The sequence below is a fragment of the Alosa sapidissima genome, chromosome 1, assembly GCF_018492685.1.
Source record: "Alosa sapidissima isolate fAloSap1 chromosome 1, fAloSap1.pri, whole genome shotgun sequence".
Taxonomy (NCBI): domain Eukaryota; kingdom Metazoa; phylum Chordata; class Actinopteri; order Clupeiformes; family Clupeidae; genus Alosa; species Alosa sapidissima.
Genome location: NC_055957.1, coordinates 46681301 through 46707328, shown reverse-complemented (window position 1 = coordinate 46707328; position 26028 = coordinate 46681301). Strand labels below are relative to the sequence as shown.

General features: G+C 39.2%; 1 protein-coding gene and 2 long non-coding RNA genes across 6 annotated transcripts; 1 reads left to right on the top strand and 2 right to left on the bottom strand.

The window, feature by feature from the left end:
• Positions 1-1355: 1355 nt before the first annotated feature.
• b3gnt5b (UDP-GlcNAc:betaGal beta-1,3-N-acetylglucosaminyltransferase 5b) lies at positions 1356-9323 on the top strand. The gene is made up of 2 exons (XM_042090924.1): positions 1356-1467; positions 7217-9323. Exon 2 carries the CDS (start codon positions 7333-7335, stop codon positions 8473-8475), a length of 1143 nt encoding a protein of 380 aa, XP_041946858.1. The 5' UTR covers positions 1356-1467; positions 7217-7332; the 3' UTR covers positions 8476-9323.
• Positions 9324-9724: 401 nt separating this feature from the next.
• Positions 9725-12756, bottom strand: LOC121708479. The gene is made up of 4 exons (XR_006031655.1): positions 12647-12756; positions 11462-11526; positions 11101-11275; positions 9725-10692 (listed from the first exon to the last, which is right to left on the bottom strand). It is a non-coding gene; the product is annotated as an uncharacterized LOC121708479 (long non-coding RNA).
• Positions 12757-16074: 3318 nt separating this feature from the next.
• On the bottom strand, positions 16075-19159 carry LOC121708484. 4 transcript variants are annotated; one of them, XR_006031665.1, is made up of 5 exons: positions 18876-19159; positions 18331-18397; positions 17648-17731; positions 16685-16762; positions 16075-16181 (listed from the first exon to the last, which is right to left on the bottom strand). It is a non-coding gene; the product is annotated as an uncharacterized LOC121708484 (long non-coding RNA). The 4 variants fall into 4 exon arrangements; XR_006031657.1 differs by having other exon boundaries at positions 17654-17731; XR_006031658.1 differs by having other exon boundaries at positions 17659-17731.
• Between the last annotated feature and the right edge of the window lie 6869 nt (positions 19160-26028).

Sequence of the window (26028 nt, the reverse complement as noted above, 5' to 3'; positions counted from 1 at the left end):
TAATATTTTGTGGATAAATTGGGTCTAAAATACAAACCATTGTTATTGGTGAAAAATATTCCATAAAGATTTATTTTTTGATAATAACTAAATCTTTATCATGGAGACGGGAAATACCTGAATTATAGAATGACCCATAATTAGTTATATAGAATGCCTATACTCAACATATATACTCTATCTCTATATGTCATCTGGAAAACCTGTATTTATCCAACTATACACCGTAGCCTACATTATTAATCCCTATTGTATAGCCTACACAACCATATGCTAGGGTAGACTGAGTACAGTTGAGACACTTTTTGCCCACACAAAATCAAACAAAAAGTAGATACTGAAAATAAGTGATTTTCCACATAACATTCCACATGCCATTTCCTTAGCTTGTAAACTACAATATTATCAATCAATAATACCCATAAGTAGTTTATATTTTCCACAATTAGCTCATAAACATAAGGTGCATTTTTTGTCTTGACTGTGTCTCAACTGTACCCTATGTACAGTTGAGACACCTACCTGGTACAGTTGAGACACCCATCTTTAATGATGTATAATTAACTAACCGATAGTTGGAAAGTTGAATAAATAAAAACATAGCAATTGCAAAGTGTTTGTAGTTAAAAATCATTCATTTAATTTAAATTAGCGTTGGTTAAAAGGAATACATCATGAACAAAATGGGACAACAGATATGGCAAACAGTAGCCTACAAATGGAATGTTCAAGTAATAACACAATCCAATGTATCTCAATTGTACCCCGCTGACCACCTCACACATTTCTCTAGATTTTGCAACGACCTTACATGACACAATGCCATAGAATATGCCAGTTTTTAGGACACAGAATAATGTTTGTAATGATACCAGTTATGTTTAACAGTAACATAAGTGTAATGAGTTATTCATTGTCGAAGGTGCATGGTAAAGTAAATTTCTTATTTTGGAAAAAAAAACATTTCCCGATATCCTTGGATGGGAGATACTTGTGTCGTTCAAATTTTCCATGATCAAAGAGGGCACTAATACGCATGTGCATAGTAAAAATCACAACTTGGGCTTGCTGTGCAAGCAAGATATTTAAGGTGTCTCAACTGTACTCAGTCTACCCTACTCTACCTGCACTTGGTATTTAATGCTTCTTTGCAGTTCTGGTTGGATGTCAACTGCATTTCATTGTACCTGCTAAATGACAATACAGTTTAATCTAATCTAATGTAATCTAATCTAATAGACCTAACGTGATATATTGAATATATATGTGAATGCTGTGCGCTTCCGTACTAATTTCGCGTGAGTCATTGACAAACAATAGCCCATTAACTCAACAGCATACAAATTTCAGGGAAATCTGCTGAAGCAACACGAAGGGGGAAGGGGGAGGGGGGAGGCACTTCCTCCAGTCGCACGCACCTAATGCTACGCGCTGGATTTCAGACTCTTGAACGACAATTCAGACGTGGTAAGTTAATAAGCTATTTTTTTTTTACATATGGGCTAGGCTATGCAACTCTCCAATGACACAAATATCATTTTATTATATTTGGGGGTGGATTTTCCAGTGTTTGACCGTAGGCAAAATTATGTTTGTAGACTACCATTTCCTGTGCGGAAACTGAAAACCAGTTTGTTCAAAGCTTTGCCTGAAGACTATATTCACTCAATTGGACGACTCCACATAACTGCAGTAGAGCCTTTTCACAAACTGTAGGCGAACTAGAACAATAGGCTATTGCAATCACATTATCACATTATGCAACTTTGCAACAAACTAGTCCTAGCCTAGGATCATAGGAAATAACGAAGCGGCATGCGGTGTGTCAAGACGATTTGTCTTTGGCGGTCAGGCCACCTGTCAAAATGCTGCAGTCCGATAAAGCAGCTGTAAATTGAATCATGAATTATTAATCATTATTGGCCTATTTTCCTGCCAAAACAGCTCACATGGGCAAAGATGCCCCCTCCCCCTTCAGATAATTGTGTCCTTAGCTATGGCCGGGCCTATGGCGGTCTCAGACTGTTTGAAGAGCAAGGGTGAAAAACCTAGATAGATAGATAGATAGATAGATAGATACTTTATTGATCCCCAAAGGGAAATTCAAGGGGAAATAAAAGGCCACCTATCTCAATCATGGCGCTCTAACATCATGCAAAAAAATAGTTTTCATCCTTAAGGAAAATGAACACTGTTATTAAGAAATCCAGACTAAAAATATGACAAAGCCTCTGATAAAACAAACAGTTAATACCTTAAACCAGTGGTCCCCGAACTACGGTTCGTGGGCTGGATACGGCCCACCACCTTATTTTGGGTGGCCCCCCAAAACATGTCCGTGGTAGGGTATTTCTCAGATTTCGGGCTATTTGGTTTACTGAAATTTTGAAAAATAAAATTCCAAATTTGACCAATTGGTATGCATCAAATTATCAGACATTTTGATAGGAGTAACCTTGTTAGCTTGGTTGAGACCACAATATAAGGGAATTTATGATTTTTTTGTAATTTTTCAGGTAAATGTCATTACCATCACATCATCAAATACAGTGGTTCTCAACCTTTTTTCAGTGATGTACCCCCTGTAAAATATTTTTTCAGCCAAGTACCCCCTGACCAGCGCAAAGCATTTTTAGTTGAGAAAGAAAGACTTAAAACAGAGCAATAAAACAAGATACAGCAGTAATTTTGCCGGCTCTGGTTTGGCCTTCTTTGCCACATGTCCCTCCGTGTTTTCACAAGAATTACCGCTACGCTTCAACCACAACTCCATCGTGTCGAGTCGAGTCGGCTTTTATTGTCAATTTCTTTACATGCACTGGTCATACAAAGAATTGAAATTTCGTTTCTTACTTTCCCATGCAGACATAGACATGCTTTAAATACAGACATAGACATACTATGGACATAGCCATAGACAATAAACATTAAATTAAAGTGCAAGACTGGAATATAGAACATGTATGTATCAAAATAGAAATATAGGACATATATATAAAAAAAAAATAGAGGTAGTTGTGTTGTATATTTCTATAGTCTTAACAGTTACATGAAGTTTAAACTTGTGCTTGTGTGACCTGTATATTTACATTGGTATGCAGTAATTCAAGTATATCAGGCTTGATGTGAAGCAGCAACACGTTTGGCTGCGCAGTCACAGTGCAGTTCCACATGGCGGTGTTGGGGGAGGGGGGGGGGGGTTTGGTAGACAGGATCCTAGTTTCCTAGGTTCCTGGTTGGCTGGTGGGTGGGGGGGGCTGTCAGTGATGGGAGAGTGGGTAGAGTGTTCAGCATCCTGATTGCTTGGTGGATGAAGCTACTTGCCAGTCTGGTGGTGCGGGAGCGGAGGCTCCTGTACCGCTTTCCAGAGGGCAGGAGGCTGAACAGTTCGTGTGCAGGGTGGGTTGTATCCTTGACAATCATTAGTGCTTTGCGGGTGAGGCGGGTGGTGTAAATGTCCTGCAGGGAGGGGAGTGGTGCTCCAATGATCCTCTTAGCTGTGTTAACAGTGCGCTGGAGGGTCTTCCTGTTCTGATCTGTGCAGCTTCCGCCCCACACTGTGATGCTGCTGGAGACGATGCTCTCGATGGTCCCTCTGTAGAATGTAGTCATGACAGGAGGCGTGGCACTTGCCTTCTTCAATTTGCGCAAGAAGTAGAGGCGCTGCTGGGCTTTCTTCGCCAGTGATGCTGTGTTGGTGGTCCAGGAGAGGTCGTCGCTGATGTGCACCCCCAGAAATTTTGTGCTGCTCACTCTCTCCACAGCATCTCCGTCGATGGACAGTGGTGGCAGTTGTTTGTGGCCTCTCTGAAAGTTGACAACAATCTCCTTGGTCTTGCTGACATTTAGCAGGAGGTTGTTGTCTTTGCACCATTTAGCCAGCAGGTCTACTTCTTCTCTGTAGTGAGCCTCATCGCCCTTAGTGATGAGGCCCACCAGTGTTGTGTCGTCCGCAAACTTCACCAGATGGTTGGAGCTGTGAGTGGTTGTACAGTCATGTGTTAGCAGTGTGAAGAGCAGGGGGCTGAGCACACACCCTTGAGGGGCCCCCGTGCTCAGGGTCAGAGTGCTTGAGGTGTTGTCCCCGACACGTACTGCTTGTGGTCTCTGCAACAGGAAATCCAGCAGCCAGTTGCAGAGGGAGGTACTGAATCGTTTGAGTTTTGACAGTGATTGACAGGTGATGGCGGGTGGCATGTGACAGGTTGGGTCAAACCATCCTGGTATGGGGGGGTGGGGGACTCTGGGTTTTTAGGATAATGAAATTGAATAGCCTACTAAAATATAAAATTCATCCTGAAATATGTATTAAATAATTGTTTTTAAAGTATTTAGTATATATACTCTTTTGATCCCGTGAGGGAAATTTGGTCTCTTACCCAATCCGTGAATTAGTGAAACACACACAGCACACAGTGAACACACAGTGTGGTGAAGCACACACTAATCCCGGCGCAGTGAGCTGCCTGCTACAACAGCGGCGCTCGGGGAGCAGTGAGGGGTAGGTGCCTTGCTCAAGGGCACTTCAGCCGTGGCCCACTGGTCGGGGCTTGAACCGGCAACCCTCCGGTTACAAGTCCAGAGTGCTAACCAGTAGGCCACGGCTGCCCCCAAAAATATTTTTAAATATATGTATATTTTAAAATCTCACGTACCCCCATTTGAGAACCACTGATCTAATATGTACATTTTCACTATGAAATGATCAATCAATGATCAATTATGGTTTCACATGAAGTCTGTTTTATCTTGAACTTATTAGAATTGTTGAATTTTACTTACAACATGAATTGTAGTCGTTTAAGTATGTGAGATTCAACACATTCTTTTTGTTGTGTGACTGTGGAATTGTTTTGAATTGCCATGAATTTAATTCCACTTCCTGTCATTCCAATTCCAATTCAAATTTAACTTCCTGTGGGGCGGAGCCAATTCAATTCAAATTCCAATTCATGAATTGAATGGAGACCCATTCTAAAATTTGGAATTTTGCACAAGCCTGTTCACTAGCTGAACAACACAGGTGACCACTTCTGCATAATTTCATGGAGTGCTGAAATGTACACTATTTTCTGAAATGTGAAACTCGGCACATAGGCTTTGTGGTTGTGAACCTATTGCAGTATCATCATAACTATTCAACCTGTGTGTGCAACTGTGCATGGTTAAAATTCTGAAGAGCAAAATAATTTAGTAGATCCCTTTGGTACCCCAATGGTAATTTAATTCTGGGATCCTTACCTGAGACTGATGTACGATAAATGGTATACATTTTTTTGTTGTACTGTAATGATGCTGAATGAGCCGTGTATGTGGTTGAAATAATTAGCGAGATGTCTCACTGAGATTATTTTGCAGTATTTTTAAGAGATAAAAATACAATAAAGTATTTTGATAGGAAATACAGAGTCATTTTGTTCAACTCAATAAAATACAAATTATAAAATACAAATTACAAAATTGTATAGCAGCTTTACATCATGCAGTCAATATGCAGTGTAGTTAATAGTCGGAAAATTAAGATAGACCCATTGGAGTAAATGGACATGGAATGTAGAAGACACAATGTCAGTATGTTACCTAACATACAAGGCCATCAAGTAGGCCATCTTGCACCCCAAAACACACTTGCAAACACACACAGAGCCAAGGGCCTTTTCAATACACTTTTTTTCTCTTTTACTTTGTCTGAAACAGACAAAAAGGGTCATGCTCCTACCTGTGAGAATAACATTACATAATGCAACAGAAGGCATTCTGGGCGTGCAGACATGCTATTCAGTGTAGCATTAAAATTATCTTGATTGAATGTCTTTCTTTTTTTTATTTAATGTATTTAATTTTGAGTTTTTTTATTTTGAAGTAATCCAAAAGTATTCAGATTATTCATATAATTGTTGTAATCCAATGGATTACGTTACTGATTACAAAAATGGGCATGTAGTCTGTACTCAGTAATGGATCTGACCCAACACTGCATACAACATTTTGAGTAAAAAAAATAAACAGAAAATCCAAAAAATGGCAAAGGTACATGACTGTGTACATATTTCACATTCCGAGTGAAAAAAACTACTATCCCAATTAGCCTTTTTAAACGTACACATTTTGCATTTGCAGCCTAATGATAGTTTAAAATGCTTCCATTTTAAAGTTAAACATAAGATGACTAACTTCCTACTGTTTCCATTAAGTAAATTCAACTTTAAAGGTAAAACAACGGGCCAATGTGGACGGCCATATTGGTTCTGACAGCCTCGGTATCCATGTTGATTCCAGTGAGTAAAGAGATGACAGCCGTGGCCTACTGGTTAGTGCTTCGGACTTGTAACCGGAGGGTTGCCGGTTCGAACCCCAACCAGTAGGAACGGCTGAAGTGCCCTTGAGCAAGGCACCTAACCCCTCACTGTTCCCCGAGCGCCGCTGTTGTAGCAGGCAGCTCACTGCGCCGGGATTAGTGTGTGCTTCACCTCGCTGTGTGTTCACTGTGTGCTGAGTGTGTTTCACTAATTCACGGATTGGGATAAATGCAGAGACCAAATTTCCCTCAAAGGGATCAAAAGAGTATACTTATACTTACTTACTTACGACAGGCTACAGTGAGTGTAATCCATCGCAGTCTTTGCGGTTAGAAAATCGTATTAGATCATATTTTGATATTATCGCAAATGTACATGCAATGTAAAGAAACTGAGGGGTGAAACATATTCTCGTGGTGAATAAAACTGTTATCACAACTGTAATTATGATTGAGAGCACACCAACATCATATTAAACCCTATGGATTAAGAATGGGATGTCACTTAAGTTTATATGCAAATCAAGGCAGGTGAGTCAATACTTTTGGCAATATAGTATATGACCAGAAGGCCCAGGCCATTCTCATCTGCATTGACCACCCACTGCACATAGGACTAAAAATTCCAAATTCTTTCAGCAAGTAGTATGCACAGTATTTACACATTTGCACATATGAAGCCACAAGTTATTTTCTTGAAAAATGGCTCATCTTTGTCTCCTCAGGTAATGATAATATATTGTACACTGTAATTATTGTCCCCGTGATCTGTCGGGTATTTGTCTTTAATGTTTCATTTATAATGGTCCAAGTGTTTGTTTGTTTTTACACCTGGCTGCTGTCCAATTTAACCCTTTGATAATACATTTCACTTCACTTTATTACATTACATTATTATGTATTATTTCTTTCTTTCAGGGTCAAGGAGGGGGAGAGCATGAAGTCAACCCACTGAATTAGAACTTCAGAACTTCACAAACATCACATAATTAGTGTGAAAAACCTCCGGACCAGATAGGCTGGAAAATCTTAGGATGTTTGTGAAATTCCGACGGCCTCAGAGATGCCACTTTGTGCAGGTGATCTTCATTGGTCTTATGTTGTCAGGGATCATGCTTTATTGGGACAAATTGAACAGCTTCTCATTTGATAATTTAAGTGCAAATCCTTACCACTTCCTCGGCATGGGCCCAAGTTTCAGAAACAGTAGCTTCACTGTCAGCAGGGCGGAGGCTCGTAAATTCAGTAATTACCACTATTTGATCAACCACAAGAACACGTGTGAGTCCAGTAATGTGTTGCTCCTCCTTTTTGTCAAGAGTTTCCCTCAGAACTTTGCCCGTCGTCAAAGTATACGATTGACCTGGGGTAATGAGCGCTATATTGATGGTGAACTGGGTGTGTCTGTGAAGGTGCTGTTTGCTTTAGGTGTCCATCCACATCTGAAAGACAGGGCGCTGATCCAGGGTCAGTTATTTCGAGAGGACCAAATGTACCACGACTTAATCCAGCAGAGCTTCATCGATTCCTTCTACAACCTCACCACTAAACTACTTCTTCAGATCAACTGGGCACACACCTACTGTAGTCATGCTCACTTCCTAATGTCTGCTGATGACGACATGTTAATTCATATGCCTAACCTGGTCACTTACCTTAAGCAAGTGCACCAGGCAGGTACTCGGGACTTCTGGGTGGGCAGGGTGTTCAATAATACGGGACCAGTTCGCATTAAGAGCAGCAAATATTATGTGTCACCTCATCTGTATCCATGGGACTCTTATCCGGCCTACACTGGAGGAGCAGGATATGTGGTCTCCAGAGATGTGGCCTCACGAATACACCAAGCTGCACTTACACTTAATGCTACGCTCCACATTGATGATGTTTTTATGGGGATCTGTGCCAGTGTTATAGGGGTGGCTCCAAAAGCACACAATTTTTTCTCGGGTGAAAAAAAGTCTCCTCATCATCCTTGCATCTACAAACAAATGATGACATCTCATGGACACGAGTCAGACCTTCAGGAACTCTGGGGACAGGCAACTAACCCTGAGGTTCAAAAGGTGGACTCTGGCTTTACAGGCAAACTGTACTGCTCAGTAATAAAATGTGCACTGCTTTGCAATCCATTCATCCGAAACACTTATCCTTGCAACCCATCAACCATTTTCTAAGGTTGATGTTTGAACCTTTGTCACATAGAAGACTTGATGCTGTGAAATAAGTACATGTTAAAATGTGTGGTGCTAATATTGTCATTTTTGGGAAATGTCTGCAACATTGGAAGTCCAATTACTGAAAACACTGTCTGAGCTAGGTACAGCTAAGAACTGAAAGTGCAATGAAGACAGTATCCTCTTTTGAAGAGGAATCCATTGACTGGAGTAAATATGTAATGTAAACTTATGATTGACGTTGAGTATAAAACATTTTTTTAAAAACGTTCCTGGGCAGTCTTTCCTCACATCATGCTGTTTACCAGTTGTGTGTGTATTTTTTTACACTGCTGATGCATCATTGTGAATCCTTTGGTTTGTGAATGAATGCTTTGCACATGATGAACTTATATCATGATTTCTCATCTCAACATGTATTAGTTTGAAATTAACATGGATAGACAAGCTTGACTGACTGTATTGACGTATTTAAGACCTTCCCTGTGAATGAGAACACTGTCGCTATGAGGTGATCAAATTAAGCAGTTTTTTTAAGTATCTGGCTGGTTATACATGTAAAAGTTTAAACACATGTAACTGAGAGAAAAATCACATCTGTAAAATTGAAAAGGTGTTGGCTGTGCTGTTCTTGGCAACAGCTTCATTGAAGCTTCAGAGAATAGACAATGGAGATGTTTTTGTCCCATGGATCAGTAGTCTTTCATAATGAAGACAGAACAATTACAGTTGAAAAATGTTACCTGTTGGTCTGTTCTTGGGGTATTTTGCTGTTGGGAACTATCAGCCTTGACATAGTCCTGTGATGTATGTTGTGGATTCTTTGAAATACCAGGCTACTGATATTTCACATGTGTGAATGAAACTCAAAAGATCAAATGGACTCTCCAGCAACATACTGAATATGTCCAAATAAACCTAAAAGGCTGGCATGGCATGCCTATTATGCAAAGTGTGCATGCCATCTCCTGGATTTATAACCTACACTGTAAGAAAATTTCCCGTAAAAAAACAGGAATCAACTGGCAGCAGAGTTTCCAGGAAGTTCCTGTTATTTAACGGTGCCCTGGTTTAACATTAAGTTAATGTAAAATAACAACATTAATTTCCTGTAAATTAACAGGAAACAACTGGCAGGATTTCCAGGAGCTTCCCGTTGTTTAACGGCAGACTACCATAACATTAAATTCCTGTTAAGTATATAACATCATTTTCATGTTGGGTAACAAGAAAAAATGTGATCTTCACGTTAGTTACACAACAGGTCTTTAATTTTTTACAATTACAGGAAACAAGTGCCATATATTGAGTTCATCCACTCTCAAATGAACATTTTAAAGATAAAAATCCATTTTTTCACATCAGTTACTTATTTGTAGTTTAACAGATATTTTATTTCACAGCACTTACTTGACAGTCTTAACAGTAAAGTAATCTTTGAAAGATGAAGGGACATGAAGCAAGATAATAGTAAATAGTAATTCAGGAACATGTAGACTGACTATAATCGTATTTCAGGATCAGGGAATAAGACACAGAAGAATTATCATGGAAAATAAAAACATCGCATTAGGCTCGTGTATCATGTATGAATGTAAAATGTAGATACATAGTAGTATTTTGAAAATCGGATTTCAAAGAACAGGTAATAGGATACAGAGGAATTACAATGGAAAACAAATACATTGCATTAGGCCCGTTTAAAATGTAGACACGCTATCTAGTAGTATTTTGAAAATCGTATTTCAAAAAACAAGGAATAAGGTACAGAAGAATTATCATGAAAAACAAAAACATCGCATTAGGCTCGTGTATCACGTATGAATGTAAAATGTAGACACGTGATCTAGTTGTATTTCAAAAATCGGAAATAAGGTACAAAAGAATTATCATGGAAAATAAAAACATCGCATTAGGCTTGTGTATCACTTATGTATGTAAAATGTAGACATGTTATCTAAAGTAGTACTATTTCAAAATCAAATAAGATACAGAATAATCATCACAGATATTTATCAATTATCAATATCATTGCATCGCATTGGCCTTGTGTACATGTGAGAATGAATAAACTGACAGATTATGTCCAGAAGAATTTAAAGTAAGAGATGAGTATAAATGATAATCAGGGAGGGAATCAAGTAACATTCATGAGAAATCAAGTAACATTCACTTTACTTATTAGTGATTGTTCTTAGGCTTATTCTGGGCCTTTTTCTGTGAGAGAGAGAGAGAGAGAGAGAGAGAGAGAGAGAGAGAGAGAGAGAGAGAGAGAGAGAGAGTTACAAAAACTGATAGGGTACACTAGGATTCATGTAGAGGAAAATTGTGCCAAAGTGAATGAATCGGATGTGAATTTGTAACGTTAACACACTTTCTCACAATGAAATTAACTGACATTTATTACTTACTGTAACTGCATTTATATTTGATTTAATCAGTTGTATGAAGTAGAAGTATAGTGTTATGTGGTTATTACAGCAATACTATGCATGATTGCTCTCTTCAGAGGGTGTAATCCTGCATAGTAGTGCTTATAACTACATAGTAGACTACTACACAACCCCCCCCAATACATACCACACATAAAACAAACTCTGGTTCGAAAGTGTGACATGAACTTACCTCTGGAAGAATTCAAGGGTGCACACTGCCTCCTCCTGATATTGCAGATTCAGAATATAGAAGGTGGAGAAACATGTCGCAATCCCTGTTAGAAATGTGGCGAGGTTGGACCCTTCACAAACGATTAAGGATTCAATGCTGACCATCCACTTTTGATGATTACCTTGTCGTTCACCTGAAAAAAAGAATTTATCATATTCAATTTAAGATATAGATCCACATGTCAACTATGATTAGATTCCTTTTAGGATTTTGTCCAAACAAAATTCAATACAGAAAAAAAAAACATTTAGTGTTCAAAAGTTGATTTAAATATGTATATGTTGATCATTATTACTCTAGTGAATGAAAACAAACATACCTAGTAATATCAGGCGAGGCGTCACAGGTAGGCTTGGAAGACTCATCAGCTACAGTCGCACATCCCTTAGCAAAAGAAAAGAAAGGCACTGAACAACTCTTCATGATGTGTGTGTGTGTGAGTGAGAAAGTGAATGTAATCTCTGTGAGTGTGTTGTGTGTGTGTGTGTGTGTAAGGAGTGAGTGAATGTGAGTTGTCTGCAAGGTGAGTATGAAAGGTGTGTGTGTGTGTGTGTATGTGTGTCTGCCATTGAATGATTAAAAGTGATGAGGCGGGTGTGATAAGATGTTTGTGTGAGGAATGTGTGTGCAAAGTGAGGGTGCTTGCTTTTGAAATTGTCTGTCTTATCAAAACCACATTGTTTATGGTTTCTATATATGTGTGTCTAAAGACCTAGATAGATAGATAGATAGATAGATAGATAGATACTTTATTGATCCCCAGGGGAAATTCAAGACCTGCATGTCTCTTTAATTTGGCAATCTGGAACACAGCATGGAAGGTCTATATCGGGTATATTGTCATGAATTTAGGTATGGCTCACATAAATAGACGCAGTGGACTGATGCCCACATATATGACATGTAAACATCTTCCTGTTGCATGCCGCTAGCTCAAATGAACTCAGGAGGAATACCATACACGTGTCATGCAACCACCTCTGCTATGGAAAGCTAGCTAGGCTACTAACTAGCATTAGCTTTCTAAACTGTCAACTGAAGGACTTAACACAACTTTAAGTAATTACCAGCACGGGCGAAATCCATGCATACAAGTAAACACTGAAAGCAGTAGTCACACTACACTGATCCGTTTGTGCCATATTGTTTATACGGCCACCGGTTTATTAAACTGATGATGCTAAGCAGACTTAGCTAGCAAACAGTGTTATAGCAGGTAAATCACGTGAGTTAAACTTTAAAAAAACTACGCATACCCTACTCATACCAACACTTTTAGATGGCTTCAGATTGCAATGGAGAAACGTAAAATTTGATCAACAAGTGATAACGATAACGCATGGCTTAAGGGCGAAAGCGTGGTTTTGGCTAGCTGAATAGCACTGCTACTAACTTCGTTTCAGCAGGGTAACATTCAGAGATGTTGTATTATACAACTTGTATAAACATGACCAGTGTGCTTTCAAACGTTGTATTTCTTGTCAAAGATGACAGATAAACTCACCTTATTGTGTTGATGGGTTTGGGTATGATTCCAACGTATCGTCTTCTCTCAGCAGACAGCTTCACATCACCAGATGGAAGGTAACGTTAATAGATAACAGGAAGTACGTGTGTTCCAGAGTAAACATTACGGGCGTGGTAAATAACAGTGTTGGAGCCTGATTTTACACATTTGTCTTACTAATGACTGGAAAGTCCTGTTTATTGAAGGAAACAGGTGAATAATGTTGGAATCTGGGTGTAAATTTACAGAAACTTTTTACAGTGTAAAGGTTTAGTTCTATTTTATTTGTTGAAGCATAGAAACCTAAGGATATCAGTTGGAGGCTTTTGCACATTAGGAATTAGCTGGGATTCTTGGGTTTCCCCAATTGCGTGGACACCACTGATGGCAGTCATTGAGGCACCTCAATCCAGTAACTCCCTACTGTAGCTACAAGAGCATACCCTCCAACAACCTGGGTAAACTTAGTAAATAGTAAACCTAAGAGGGCAGGCCTATATTTAATAAGAATGATGCCTGGATCTCTTCAGTTTGGAGGCTTACCCATTACTCCCCCTAGATTTTGTCTATAGAAGTGAATGGTGTTTAGGAATTCAACCTAGGCCGTCCGATTGTCAGGTGGCAATGCTCCCACTGCTCTGCCACAACCAATGAATTGCATTATAATCAAGCTCTAAAGCAGGGGTCTCAAACTAAAATGAGCTGGGGGCCACTTCTGCCAATGTCATCTCGTTGGAGGGCCACGTCAGTGTTAAAGAATAATACAAAAAAAGAACGGCTATTTCCTAAAATGCAATGGTTTTTTTTTACTGTATTTTCAAACACAAAACTACAAACAGAAAGTGCCAGACTTTTTATCTACTTTTAGACACCTGTGCTAGCAACCTTAGCTTATAAATAAAATAATGATTAAATAAATATTAATACAAATTATAAAAACAAAAAAAAGGCATAAAAACAGGTAGGCCTATGTGTGTGTTTCACACCAAATAAAATATTTTCCTCTCAACTGTTTTAAACCTGGCAAACTAGGCGTCAGGGTTAAGAAAGCAACCATTGGATTTTTATATCAAAATTTCAAAAGGCCATGGCTTGAAAGTGGTCAGAGATAAAGTCCTACTGTAAATGTAAAAATCTTTGAGTATAAACAAAAATTGTACAATGGCAAGCAAATTATGCACCTTTCAGTAAATACTGGATGAACATATTTGAGCAGATTTACTTTCTTTTTTGTCATATTACCCACATAACAAATTAACAGGAAAACACCTAAGATGTATACCAACGATAGTAAACTATTACTAGCCTATAACCACAAGGCCTACAATAAAGTATCCTGGTCAAATCAGTTCCTATATCGCGGGTGACTTTGTAGTTCTTCAGAGCCCTATTTCTACAACCCCGCTGTATGTACCACGTCCATTACGGACACCATCACCACAATTACCACTGCAACCTCCAAGCTATGTTGGGCAGAGGGTCGAAATAAGCATGGTATGCTTAGTGGACACCGTATACGCGAAAAGACGCACCTCCATTCACATCATGACCATCACTGTCAATAGACGATTGATCATAATCTCCAACAGGATATTCTCCTTGAGAATCAGAATAGGTGAATAACATAGCCTACCCAAGACTTCATCACACGTGAACGTCTTTCAACAGTTGGTGTAGGCCTGCTATCCTGCTTCAATTTGTGCAAAACTATTACATCGCTTCCGCGTCATTACAAATGCACGTCTTCGTGTTTCTCGCGTGTAAAACAAGTAGCCTACCTGAAAACGTTGTGCAGCGATTTTGGTTTGAATCAAGCTCTGGATGTCTAGCAAATAATGGAGGAGAGTACAAATGAGAATTTTGTCACCGTACTTGGATCTATAGTCTATTTTAATCAGTATCGTTGTTTGTCGCAATTAAAAATATCGTCAAAGGCCGGATTACATTATTATTTTGACATAGGTCGCGGGCCGGAATTGGGCCGGGAGTTTGAGACCCTGCTCTAAAGCTTTGATACTTGAAAGAGGACTGAAGGCAGAGAAGGTAGTTTTCTAAAAGCTTAAAGAAACAAATTTAACCAAAAGGGCAATGGTCACAAGATTCCTACCAACCAGTGTTGGGAGTAATGCGTTACAAAAGTAATTACTGTAATATATTGCTGTTTGCGGTAACGCGGTAATGTAAGGCATTACAAAAAAATTGGGTAATATTTTACTCGGTACAAACTTCAGTAACGCGGGTTACAATGCATTTTAACCCAAAATTAAGCGGTGTTTTCTTTTGATACATATTCGCAAACACCACCGCGAGAACAACAGGAGAAAAAATCCGAGCAAAATAGTTGAATGTTATCTCCTGATACTGGTTGAAGAAGACTGTGGCTGCAGCAGACTCGAAGTCGGACTCTATTTGCGGGATGGACATAAGCCTACGCTCATTATTTTCAGCTTGTCAGCGACAAGGATATGAGGAACATAATAGTTAGTGCACTTTGTGTGCGAAACCGAAAGATCTCACTATGCCTCGCGAAATAGCACAAGTCATTTAATGAAACATCTAAAGTGGCGCCACGCTAATCTTTTTGATTCTTGATAAAACACAAACTATGCTCTTCTAGTGCATGTCAGCTTTGACCTGTGAACTTGAATGAAAGAGAATAAACCCAGATAGCAAAATGTATTTGGCCCGGATCCGGCCCAGATCCACCTTCAGATCTCGGCCGGATTCGCAAAACGGACCTGGGCCGGTGTCTTTTGGCACAACGGGCCAATACCGTTCCGCATCCGTTTTCATGATCTGGCCCAGCTCTGGGACGGCTCTGAACCGGATGTGTTTTTTATTTGGCGGATCCGGGCCAAATGTGCAAATTATCGTCATGATCTGGGCCAGATCCGGACCAGATAAGTGTTCGATAGTGGCGATTGCAGCCCTTATTTGGGCCAAATGTGCATTTTATCATAATGATCTGGGCCAGATCCGGACCAGATGAGTGTTCGATAGTGGCGATTGCGGCCCTTATTTGGGCCAAATGTGTACTTTATCATAATGATCTGGGCCAGATCCAGACCAGATGAGTATTCGATAGTGCCGATTGCGGCCCTTATTTGGGCCAAATGCGGACCAGCTCATTTTACGTCTGGCACCCATTTGTACTATATAGTCAATGTCACTAACAAATCAAGGAGTTACAGTATTTGTTCAGAATTTCAAGCTTTTCTTTAAAAAGTTAAGATTGTCAAATGTATAAAGGATTACTAATAAAGCTTTTTAAACAGTAACATCCAATACCCCTAGTTGAACTCAGTAGCCAGTAGTTTGATCATGTATATTGAGTGTTAAATTATCAACATCTTGGAATAAATTATCTAAAAATCAAAACCTATGTACTAATGTATTTCAGAAAAGAAGCACAAATTCAAAATTTTACTTACTTTATTAAATTTCATTTATCACACACACTTTCCCTCTCAATTTATTACACACACATATGTAGCATGCACTGGGTGGTGGGTGGATCTTGTCCTTACTGCCCCTGTTGAGACAAGAAAGGCAAATCAGCACACATGACAATCCTTGGCTAATGCTTCCTTTACAAAAATGACACTACTCAACATTATCAAGATAGTTAATGATTTGAGTTGAATTTGAGAATGAATGATTTGTGATGCAGTGTGTAATGCTTCCACTAGATTGGAAATGTAAAAATCTTGTTTGAGAAAGATGACAAGTCTTAGTCTTGGAACAAGAAAATTTGAAAAATGTGAAAATGGAGGGTACAAATTAGAAATGAAAGTGGAACGTCTATTTCTATCCCTGTTCAAACAATTTAAGCAAAAAAACAGCGTTCCACATTCAGCTTTTAGAGAGACAGTTATCTTTGATTATGAGTGCATCACCGGGGACTCGAATTTCCAAATGACGATTGTCCGTCATACGAACGAGAATTTTAATCCTGATAACACCTTTATGTAATATATTTTGGTTTTTGAGTTTTAAATGTCAGAAACATAGGCTAAACAGTGCTACAAGACTTACCTTACTGAAAGGCAGGATTGCAGACAGGGCATGCCGAATTCACGCCAGTCACGCCACCTCAACGCCTCGGTCCTGGGGCTGAAGACAGACATTTTATTAAATATCTTTTATTTTATATCCTTTATATTTTTCTGAATGACTGATATTTATGACAGCACACTTTATGCAGATTAGCCTATAGCCTAGGCCTACTATTTTTTATTACAACTCTACCTCTTTAATTCAGCTGTCTGGTTGAAGCCTGGAAATGTTGTAAACAAAGTAGCATAGTTGGCTAGTTTAGCCTATCATAGTCTACTGATTGGACTGTTCAGTTTCCCCATGTGTGTTGAAGTTTCAAGATAATACTTGTTCTCCTTGGGACAGGCCCTTTTGGGAAACGTTGGTATTGAGATGATCAGTCAACTTCAATGCAAGAGTTTTAAACAAATATGTGCAGCAATGATAGCTAATGATGCTAAGCGGATTTAATAGTAATTTAGCTAGTCGTCTTCTATGCGTCCTTGCTTTCACGATTGTGAATGTTTTATTTAAGTCGCGCGTGTTCATTGAGCAGTTGAGGGAGGGAGAGGGAGGGAGCGCGAGAGAGAACGGGGCAAGGAGAGGGGGTTTACTTATATAATGTTTGGTAAAGTTGCACACATAGTCTACAATGAAAGCAAGGAGAGGTATGAAATTATTATTTATTTATTTGTTTTTGGACAACGTAGACTACCGATAAGTAAAGCGGGAGATGTGGGTTGCTTTTGCGCCGCGTAAGCTGCAAAGCAGTGCGTGAAACACTAGAAAGGGTGTGTCGCGATTCTGCCTTTTCACACTGCGACACAGTATCGTGGATATGAATGTCGCGATTTCGGGCTCGAATTATATCGTTACAGCCCTACTGATAACACCTTCATGTAATATATTTTGTTTTTTGAGGAAATATCAGAAACATAGGCTAAACAGTGTTACAAGACTTACACTTACCTTACTGAAAGGCAGGATTGCAGACAGGGCACGCCGAATTCACGCCACCTCAACGCCTCGGTCCTGGGGCTGAAGAGACTGGGGAGGAGGGAGAAGGCATGATTCATTCGATACTTGAATACCCGTCTGACAGTATAAAATCGTTATTTTAACATACTAACACGTATCTCACAACATAAATAACTCGCCAACATCCCAATTCGTTCCATTGTTAGGGACCTGAAACCGGTCTATACGGCTCTGTAAATTTTCATGGTGGAATACGTCGAATAAGTCGACTAATCGCTGCAGCACTACAAAGAATCTGTCACTGTTTATGTTATAACTAGATTGTAACTCTGTAAAGTGTTTTCCATTGCTGCTGCTTCAGTTTTCTCAACCACGATTACCACGAGTTTGAAAATGCTCCCTCCCGCTATGTAGTCAAGATGGCGCACGCTGAGGGCGAAAGATTCTAGAGTGAAATATGTATCCAGCGTTCCACGTTCAGCTTTTAGAGAGACCGTTATCTTTGATTACGAGTGCACCACCGGGGATTCGAATTTCCAAATGACGATTGTCCGTCGTACAAACGAGAATTTTAATCCCTGATAACACCTTTATGTAATATATTTTGGTTTTTGAATTTTAAATGTCAGAAACATAGGCTAAACAGTGCTACAAGACTTATCACTTACCTTACTGAAAGGGAGGATTGCAGACAGGGCACGCCAGTCACGCCACCTGAACGCCTCAGTCCTGGGGCTGAAGAGACGGGGGCGGAGGGAGAAGGCATGATTCATTTGATACTTGGATACACGCCTAGACTGCTAACTGTATAAAATCATTATTTTAACATACAAACACGTATCTCACTACATAGAACACATCTCAATTATTTTCTGGCTTACAGAGGATGCGGTAGCGTTAAGGAATCAGGCTAGCATGCTAGCCTGGAAATTGTGAGTTAAAATCTCAGCCTAAGTTGCTCTAAGGGAGACTAGCCCTGAAGTAACAAGTAAATTGACCAAATTAAGTCGCTTCGGATAAAAAGCGTTGCTAAATTAATTTGTACATGGCTAAAATTAACATTTCATTAACCCTTGCTTACCCCAAAAGCTAACGTTAGCTAATTGTCCAAGATCAGTTTAAAGTAGCGTAAACGTCAACAGGATCCATTAAAATTATATGAAAGCAAAAATAATGTATTTCATTCTAATATAGTTGAAGCAAATAGGCTTACCTGAAACAAATCAAACGAACTCTTCTTTTCACTAGCTCTCGTGTTCACCAACCGCCTCCGTTAATGTCTAACTCAGCTCTGGCTGCAGTAAGGCAGTCGACGAAATCGTAGAACTAAAAATTCGCGCTTGCGTTTCACGACGGCTGGCCGTATCAGTTGTGACTGTGCTTCCCGCCCCCTGGTGTCTGATCCGGGTCAATGTCTCCATCACGACAGTAAAACAGAGGTGACAGTTACACGGATTTGCCAGTTTGAAGGCGGAGTCTGTCCGGAGTCTACTGCTATCTGGGAAGGGATAGAAATGCAGAAAAAGCTCGTGTAGCCTGGCAGTGCCACCGCTCCCACGCGCATTTGCGTATGGCAAAGGACAGAGGAGTCACCCAAATGTAACCAATGAGTAGCTTTACTGCAAACTGCGTTTCATTCTTCACCAATAACGTTTACAATGTCAGAATGCACCATGGTACATGCAAGTTTGATACTTTTTGGGTTCTCTCAATCTCCACCACGTAGTACTAGTAGAATGGAATTGGTGGGTCTTCAGTAGGCTAATTTTCCAAGCATTTACATGAAGCACATGATATGCTAAGTCGACAAAACAATCCATTCAGATAGCTAGGTGGATAGGCTACCAGGCTCATAATTCACTTTTATTTGCAAAACGAAATGTGAAGCAACATTTCATTGCATACTTTCCAAAGCAATGAAGGCTGCTTAAAACAACTTAACATTGTGCATATTATTATGACCGCCGCTAGCGGTCATATAGGGATTGTCAAAGTTTTTTTTTTTTCTCCCTCATCTACTTCCTGGATTTTTGGTCAACGATACCCGGGACACCGAACCACCGGGGCACATGAAATTTGGTGGGTATGTAGACTGCTAGACTTTTACGGAAAATTTTCGTTTCGTCGCGGGGGCCACTCCCCCCCGTGCTGGGCCCCCTAACCGCAAAAAAAGCAGTTTTTCCTAAATAACTACCTGAACCGTGGCACTAAGGATGAAGAATCTTTTATGGTATGTTGGTCTCAAGGGCCAACATCAATCTGGCCCATAATCACTCATTTGTGATTTGCCCCCCCCTAAAAAATGAAAATGCAATATTATTCTGCTTTAATCGCCCCTATCTTCAGTTAAGATGTTCAGAACTGCACCAAATTTTATGTGTATGATTGACCTGGCATTCTCTGGGGGTATGCCAAGTTTCGTAGAATTTCATCCATGGGGGGGTCTAAAAAAATTAGGTTATGTGTACATTTAGTGACTGTACACTCATTGGCCTGTAGATGGCGGTGCACACACATGAACACACACACAGGCGCCCACATACTATCGGTATTAGAACGGCCGATACATAATTACAAATTCAGTAGGATTAAAAGAAAGCCTAAATAAATATTCATCATCATCATCATGGCTGCATTTCCAGTATTGGCGATCAGTAGTCGTTTGTCCACTAGATGGCGCGTCGTTGCAGTGAGACGTAATTTTGTTGGAAGTTAAAAGTGGGTTGGAAAAACAATGGACGCTTCATACAAGGAGTGTAGTTTACCAGAGAGAACGTCTAATAAGGATAGGATGATGTTCACATGAAATGTAATTTCCATTTCTTCTTGAAGCCGAAATAAATCTGAGGATGTTTATCGGACATGCTTGGTTTTTACTGCAGGTACGTTAATCTTATAATATCAATAAGGACCTAGGTAATGTTACGTTAGCGTTGGTTGAGTGATGGAGGCCAATTTGATTGATTGCATTTGTAGAAAACTATAAATGCGGTTATACCAAGCAAATTGATAGCAGCACTGTAATTGTATCTTTCGACTGTCATTTGTTGCACGTGCTAAATCATTCTGTGCAATGGAAGATTTACCAACGTTACACCGGTCTGATACAGTTTTGCCTATACATGCGTGAGATTCGAGACGCCTGTTTATTTTGTTTTAAGTGCGTGCAGGGTGTGAGAGGGGAATCGATGTGCTTTGATTCCAGCTTGGTAGTTGTAGTCTGTGAAATTAAAAAGCACGTGTGTGAAGTATCCAATGACGCCTTCATTTCATTATGGCTGCTTTAGCAACACACCTAAGCTACTGTGTAGTGGGTCCCATTTAGAAGTGGCTACTTCATTCGCGCTTTCCTTGACTCATGGAGCTGTGTGAATTTTTATTACAACTTTTCGCCACGATATGGCAGTTTAAGTCCGCTTGATACTGTACGGCGTAAGCCATTGGTTTCCAAAGGAGATTTTATTTGTGTCGCCAGCATAGCCTATTGACAATTTATGTTGTAAATAGGCCTACCTTATAAGCCTACCTGTAGCTTAGGGAAGCTAAAAGCTTTCCATTAGGATCTAGTTTGTTAGTTACAGTTTTGTCATAACTCCCTGATGCATTTTTGCATTTAGAATAGCCAGAGCGTTGATATCTCAATCGGAAAATTAAACAATATCGGGTGCCTATGGACTAGGCTGGGTGAACCCAGCCTGATCTGCCCGCTATTTATTTTTTGATTTCTTAAAAGATTGAGCTTGGTCTGGTGAAAGCCAGACTAGCCATGGACCTCAGTTACACAATGCAAGGGAACATGAATCAGCCTATATTTGCACGAACAATAACGGACAACAGCTCTTCAACTTTGGCCCGATAAATGAACAGTCTAGCGACGCATTTCATCAAGGCCCATTTGGACATGTCAGTTATTTGCACCACTGGTTAGATGTAAAACAGCATTTCGTTTCAGACTACTGTTACTTAATTTGTGCATTAACAATAACGTTTCAGACTACTGTTACTTAATTTGTGCATTGACAATAAAGTATTACATGAACTAAAGATGACTAAAATCTTATGTAGAAGAAGAAACATTCACAAAAAATCCATCCATCCAAAAATGACCTTTGTTTTTGATAGCTGTTGAAAACGGCATGGAACTGACAGAGATGTTTTTGTTTATAAATAAATAAATAAATAAATAACATTATGCTGATACCTTTTGCTTTTCCCAAATACAATGTAGCCTACAGGTGTAAGTGACCTTTCATCAATCCAGTTGCAATGGATGAACTGTGATGATCTGCCCTACTTGTGATTGTTTAGAGATTTTAAAGGTTTTATAACAATGCTATTTGGCTATTCTACAATCTATTCAACTGTTCAACACCAGTAGGCTACTTTCTGTGCAGCCGCACACACACACTCAGGCATGCCAAACAAGCATACACAACAGTTTCAAGAGTGGGGGATGGAGTAAAATATGGAGACAAATTGAAGTGTGATTTATTTTCGCGGAACGGATGTACAGGACTGAGCGGCGGTCATATTTTGTACCGCTATGCGGTACATCTAGTTGTTAATATTGTGCTATCAATGTAACTCAACAAACAAGGCTTGTAAACAAGAGCTGGCAAAAGGGCATTATGAGAACGTAAAGATCAATGCTCTTAAAGTGATAGTGCACCATTTATAAGAAAACAGCATTTCTTCAAAAATTAACACACTAATGGTCTGTAAATAATAGGCCTTTTATTTTACTTTAGGTGTTTGAGTTATCATTTAAATGTCACTCACTCAAAGCTAAGGAATGTTTTTTGTGACAAAATTAAATAAATAAATGAAATATGAAATCAATAAATGAAATATGAAATCAATAAATAAAAGATTAAATAAATAAATAAAAAGCTAAATAAATAAATAAAATGTGAAATAAATAAATAAAAGATTAAATGTAAAAACCATATATACATTGACATTTACATTTACATTCCATATGCACGGTCATGCAATGTGCCATGAAATAAATAAATACGTCAGTCACCCATCAAGGCGGGACCTAACCACCGATTGCTGCCTGAAATAACACGAAGTGATCCAGCTCTGAGTCAGACTGTACTGGCTTGCTACCTGTGAACCACACTGGACTAAGGACATAGCTCAGACTTGTATCATAATTCACGAAACATACAACAACAAGGATTTCATTCTAAATTCATACTTTTGGGAAGATATCAGGTGTGAAAGCGTTCTGTCATTTGATGGGTCTGTTTGCTGAGGGTTTGCTGTGTCTGAGGGTTGATAAGACATGCTATGTGCACATCTAGAGCTAGCGCTAACAGTTAGCACAAGCGTTAGCTAGTTATCGACATCTACAGAAAGCAAACTTCTATCTAAGGCAAACGACTTTGCTATTGCTTCTATTTATAGTAGGGTGCCCAGACGTCCCAGTTAACTTCACTTGAGCTGAATTCACCTCATTTGTTATATGATACATAAACAATAAAGCTTGAGATGCCCATGCCGTGAACTCTTATTATGTGAGTGTCAGCTTGCTACATTGCCCAAGCAGTGTCCACAACTTTCCAGAAACTTTTTAGTTCTCAATATGAGGGTATAACTCAGCAGCTGACAAGGATTTTTGACAGCACTAGATGCTATGCTTTTACGTCCTGATAACTCACAGCCAAGAGTTAGCAACATAGAACACACAATCTTTCTGAATGAAAATGCCTAGGTTATGGCTGTTAGCAGTAGCTTCTATCAATGACTTTATTCTGATCAGCCAGTCATGCTCACAAAGTTAGATTTTTTTTTTTCAGGCAGCAACCAATCAGCGGCTAGGTCCCGCCTTGATGGGTGACTGACGTAGAACTATTTATTTATTTCATGGCACATTGCAAGACCGTGCATATGGAATGTAAATGTCAATGTCAATGTATATATGGTTTTTACATTTAATATTTTATTTATTCAACAATTTATTTAATCTTTTATTTCATATTTCATTTATTTATTTCAACTTTTAATTATTTATTTCATATTTCATTTATTTATTTAATTTTGGCACAAAAAAACATTCCATACAAAGCCACTCACTTAGGGCACCGAAATGCCACCCAGGGGCGGAGTCAGAGGGGTGGCTCCGGGTGGCACAGGCCACCCTTGAGATTCGATTGGCCACCCCAGGTGCCACCCCCAAATCTTAGTCTACAATTGGCCATTAACATGGTCTAAGGCAGGACCTTTCTTGATGCACTTGCAGCAGTTTGAAGTGTCAGACGTCAGAAATGTAAATGGAAAACACGCTTGCCTTTATTGGCCTACAGGCTACTGCTTGTGCCTATTTATCTAATCACACACTTAAGTCGCCGACATTTGATAGGTCATTAAGTGTTAACTGTAGGCTAGGCCTATACTTTTGTAAAAGTGTTTAATGGTAATAATGTCCTAATGTAATGTTAAGAAAACTTTTCATTTATGGTTCATCAAGCTTAGGCCTACTCACTAAACACTCGTCGCATCTAGGCTACAGGTAGCGATATTCTGATGACATGTATGACCATTCAACCAGTCAAGCATTTGTTGTAAAATATTGAAATTATTGGAAGTTTACATAGCTTAGGCTAAACTGTATGCTTATTTCGTCCCCAATACCTGTTTTATTCGTCCCGATCAGGAGGGACAAATGAAACATTGTGCACGTTCCACTTTTGCTTATAATAATTAAATAATTCCTGAACGCAGGGCTGGACTGGCCATCTGGCATACTTTTTCCTTTTTTTTTTTATTGGCCAAGCCGGTCTTTATAAAGTTCATTTTCCACAGTAGCGCGTGACAACAAAATCGCCTGCGTTCTGTTCCCAGAGCTTTCTCTGTCTATGATCTGCAGCGTTTCTCAAATTATGAGCCTCCTCGACAAGTAGATTGCTGGTCTACGGAGCCATGAATTTAAATTACGCCCCACTTCTGTCTGTTAATTTGCGGCACAATTAAATGATATTATAGAACCGCTGACCGAAAGGTTTCCCCAATCAGGAAATACTCCTTAATTCACAACTTTTTGTAGGCCTAACAGAGGTAGCCTAAATATCGTGCCTATGGCGATGTCCGCTTAAAAAAAAAAAAAACATTTATTTCACTTGTCTCGCTGGATTGAACGCAGAATTTGGGCTGTTGCGCAAATAGATGAATGAGGGAGGGAGATTCCGTTAACAAAAATCTAAAGTTTTGCTAACATTTTCTCCATTATTATCGTAAAATATGTCTCCATGCAGGGCAGGGCTGGTTCTAACCTAGGCTAGGCTACTATATTTGGGTGGGATGGTAGAAATTTTGGGTGGGCAACATAGCAAAGCTGTCAAATTGGATCAAAACTAACATAAACACAAAACAAACACAAAACAATAAGTACTACCTAGCTTGAGTTACTGCAGCCAACAGCCAGGGATAGGCATGTCTGATGTATTTAAAATACAAATTTGTATTTTATTTAGTTGGAAAAAAATGGCATCGTATTTTGTATCAAAATACTTTATAGGTTTGTAGTTTAAAATTACTGCCAAATACTTTTGGTAAAACCAATAACCTACTTTTGGTGATGTGATTATAAAAGTGAAAAACAATGAATGCAGCACTGGTGCTGACTTGTAATTTGCCCACAGTTGTTGTGATCAGAATATTGAGATTCAGGCAGATAAGTAACATGTAGGTTGCTCACACACTCATCCCAACCTCAAGTTTCTTGAGAACTTTAGTCATCCAATTCGAACACATGGAACCGGTTATGTGGTTGCCCTGCAACAAGTTGCCCCAGGTGCAACGTTAACAATGTTTGCTCACATACACAATACACTCCTTCATACCAACTTCAAGTTTCTTGAGAACTTTACTGATCATTAATCATCCAATCGGAAGACATGGAACCGGTTATGTGGTTGCCCTGCAACAAGTTACCCCACGTGAAAATGTAATTTATAATTTGCCCACACTTGTGATCTTAATATTGAGATTTAGGAAGATGAAATTGCTCACATCCACAATACACTCCTTCATACCACCCTCAAGTTTCTTGAGAACTTTAAAGAAAATAAACAAATAGACAAAAAAGCAGGTCAAATTATTTTAACAGCTACAAAAATAGATGCACATAGATATGTTATTGTGGGGGGGAAATGTATTGGATGAGTATATTTGTATATCTTCATTTAATAGAATAGAATAAAATGGATTATATTTTAATGTCCCCATGATGGAATTTGTTTTTTTTTTCACAGCATAGCCCAGGGACAGACAACTTAGATAATTAACTTTAATATGTTTGTATTATTTTATTCAAATACAAAGACATTTTATGTGAGTAAGGTATTTTTTTTTTTTTTTTT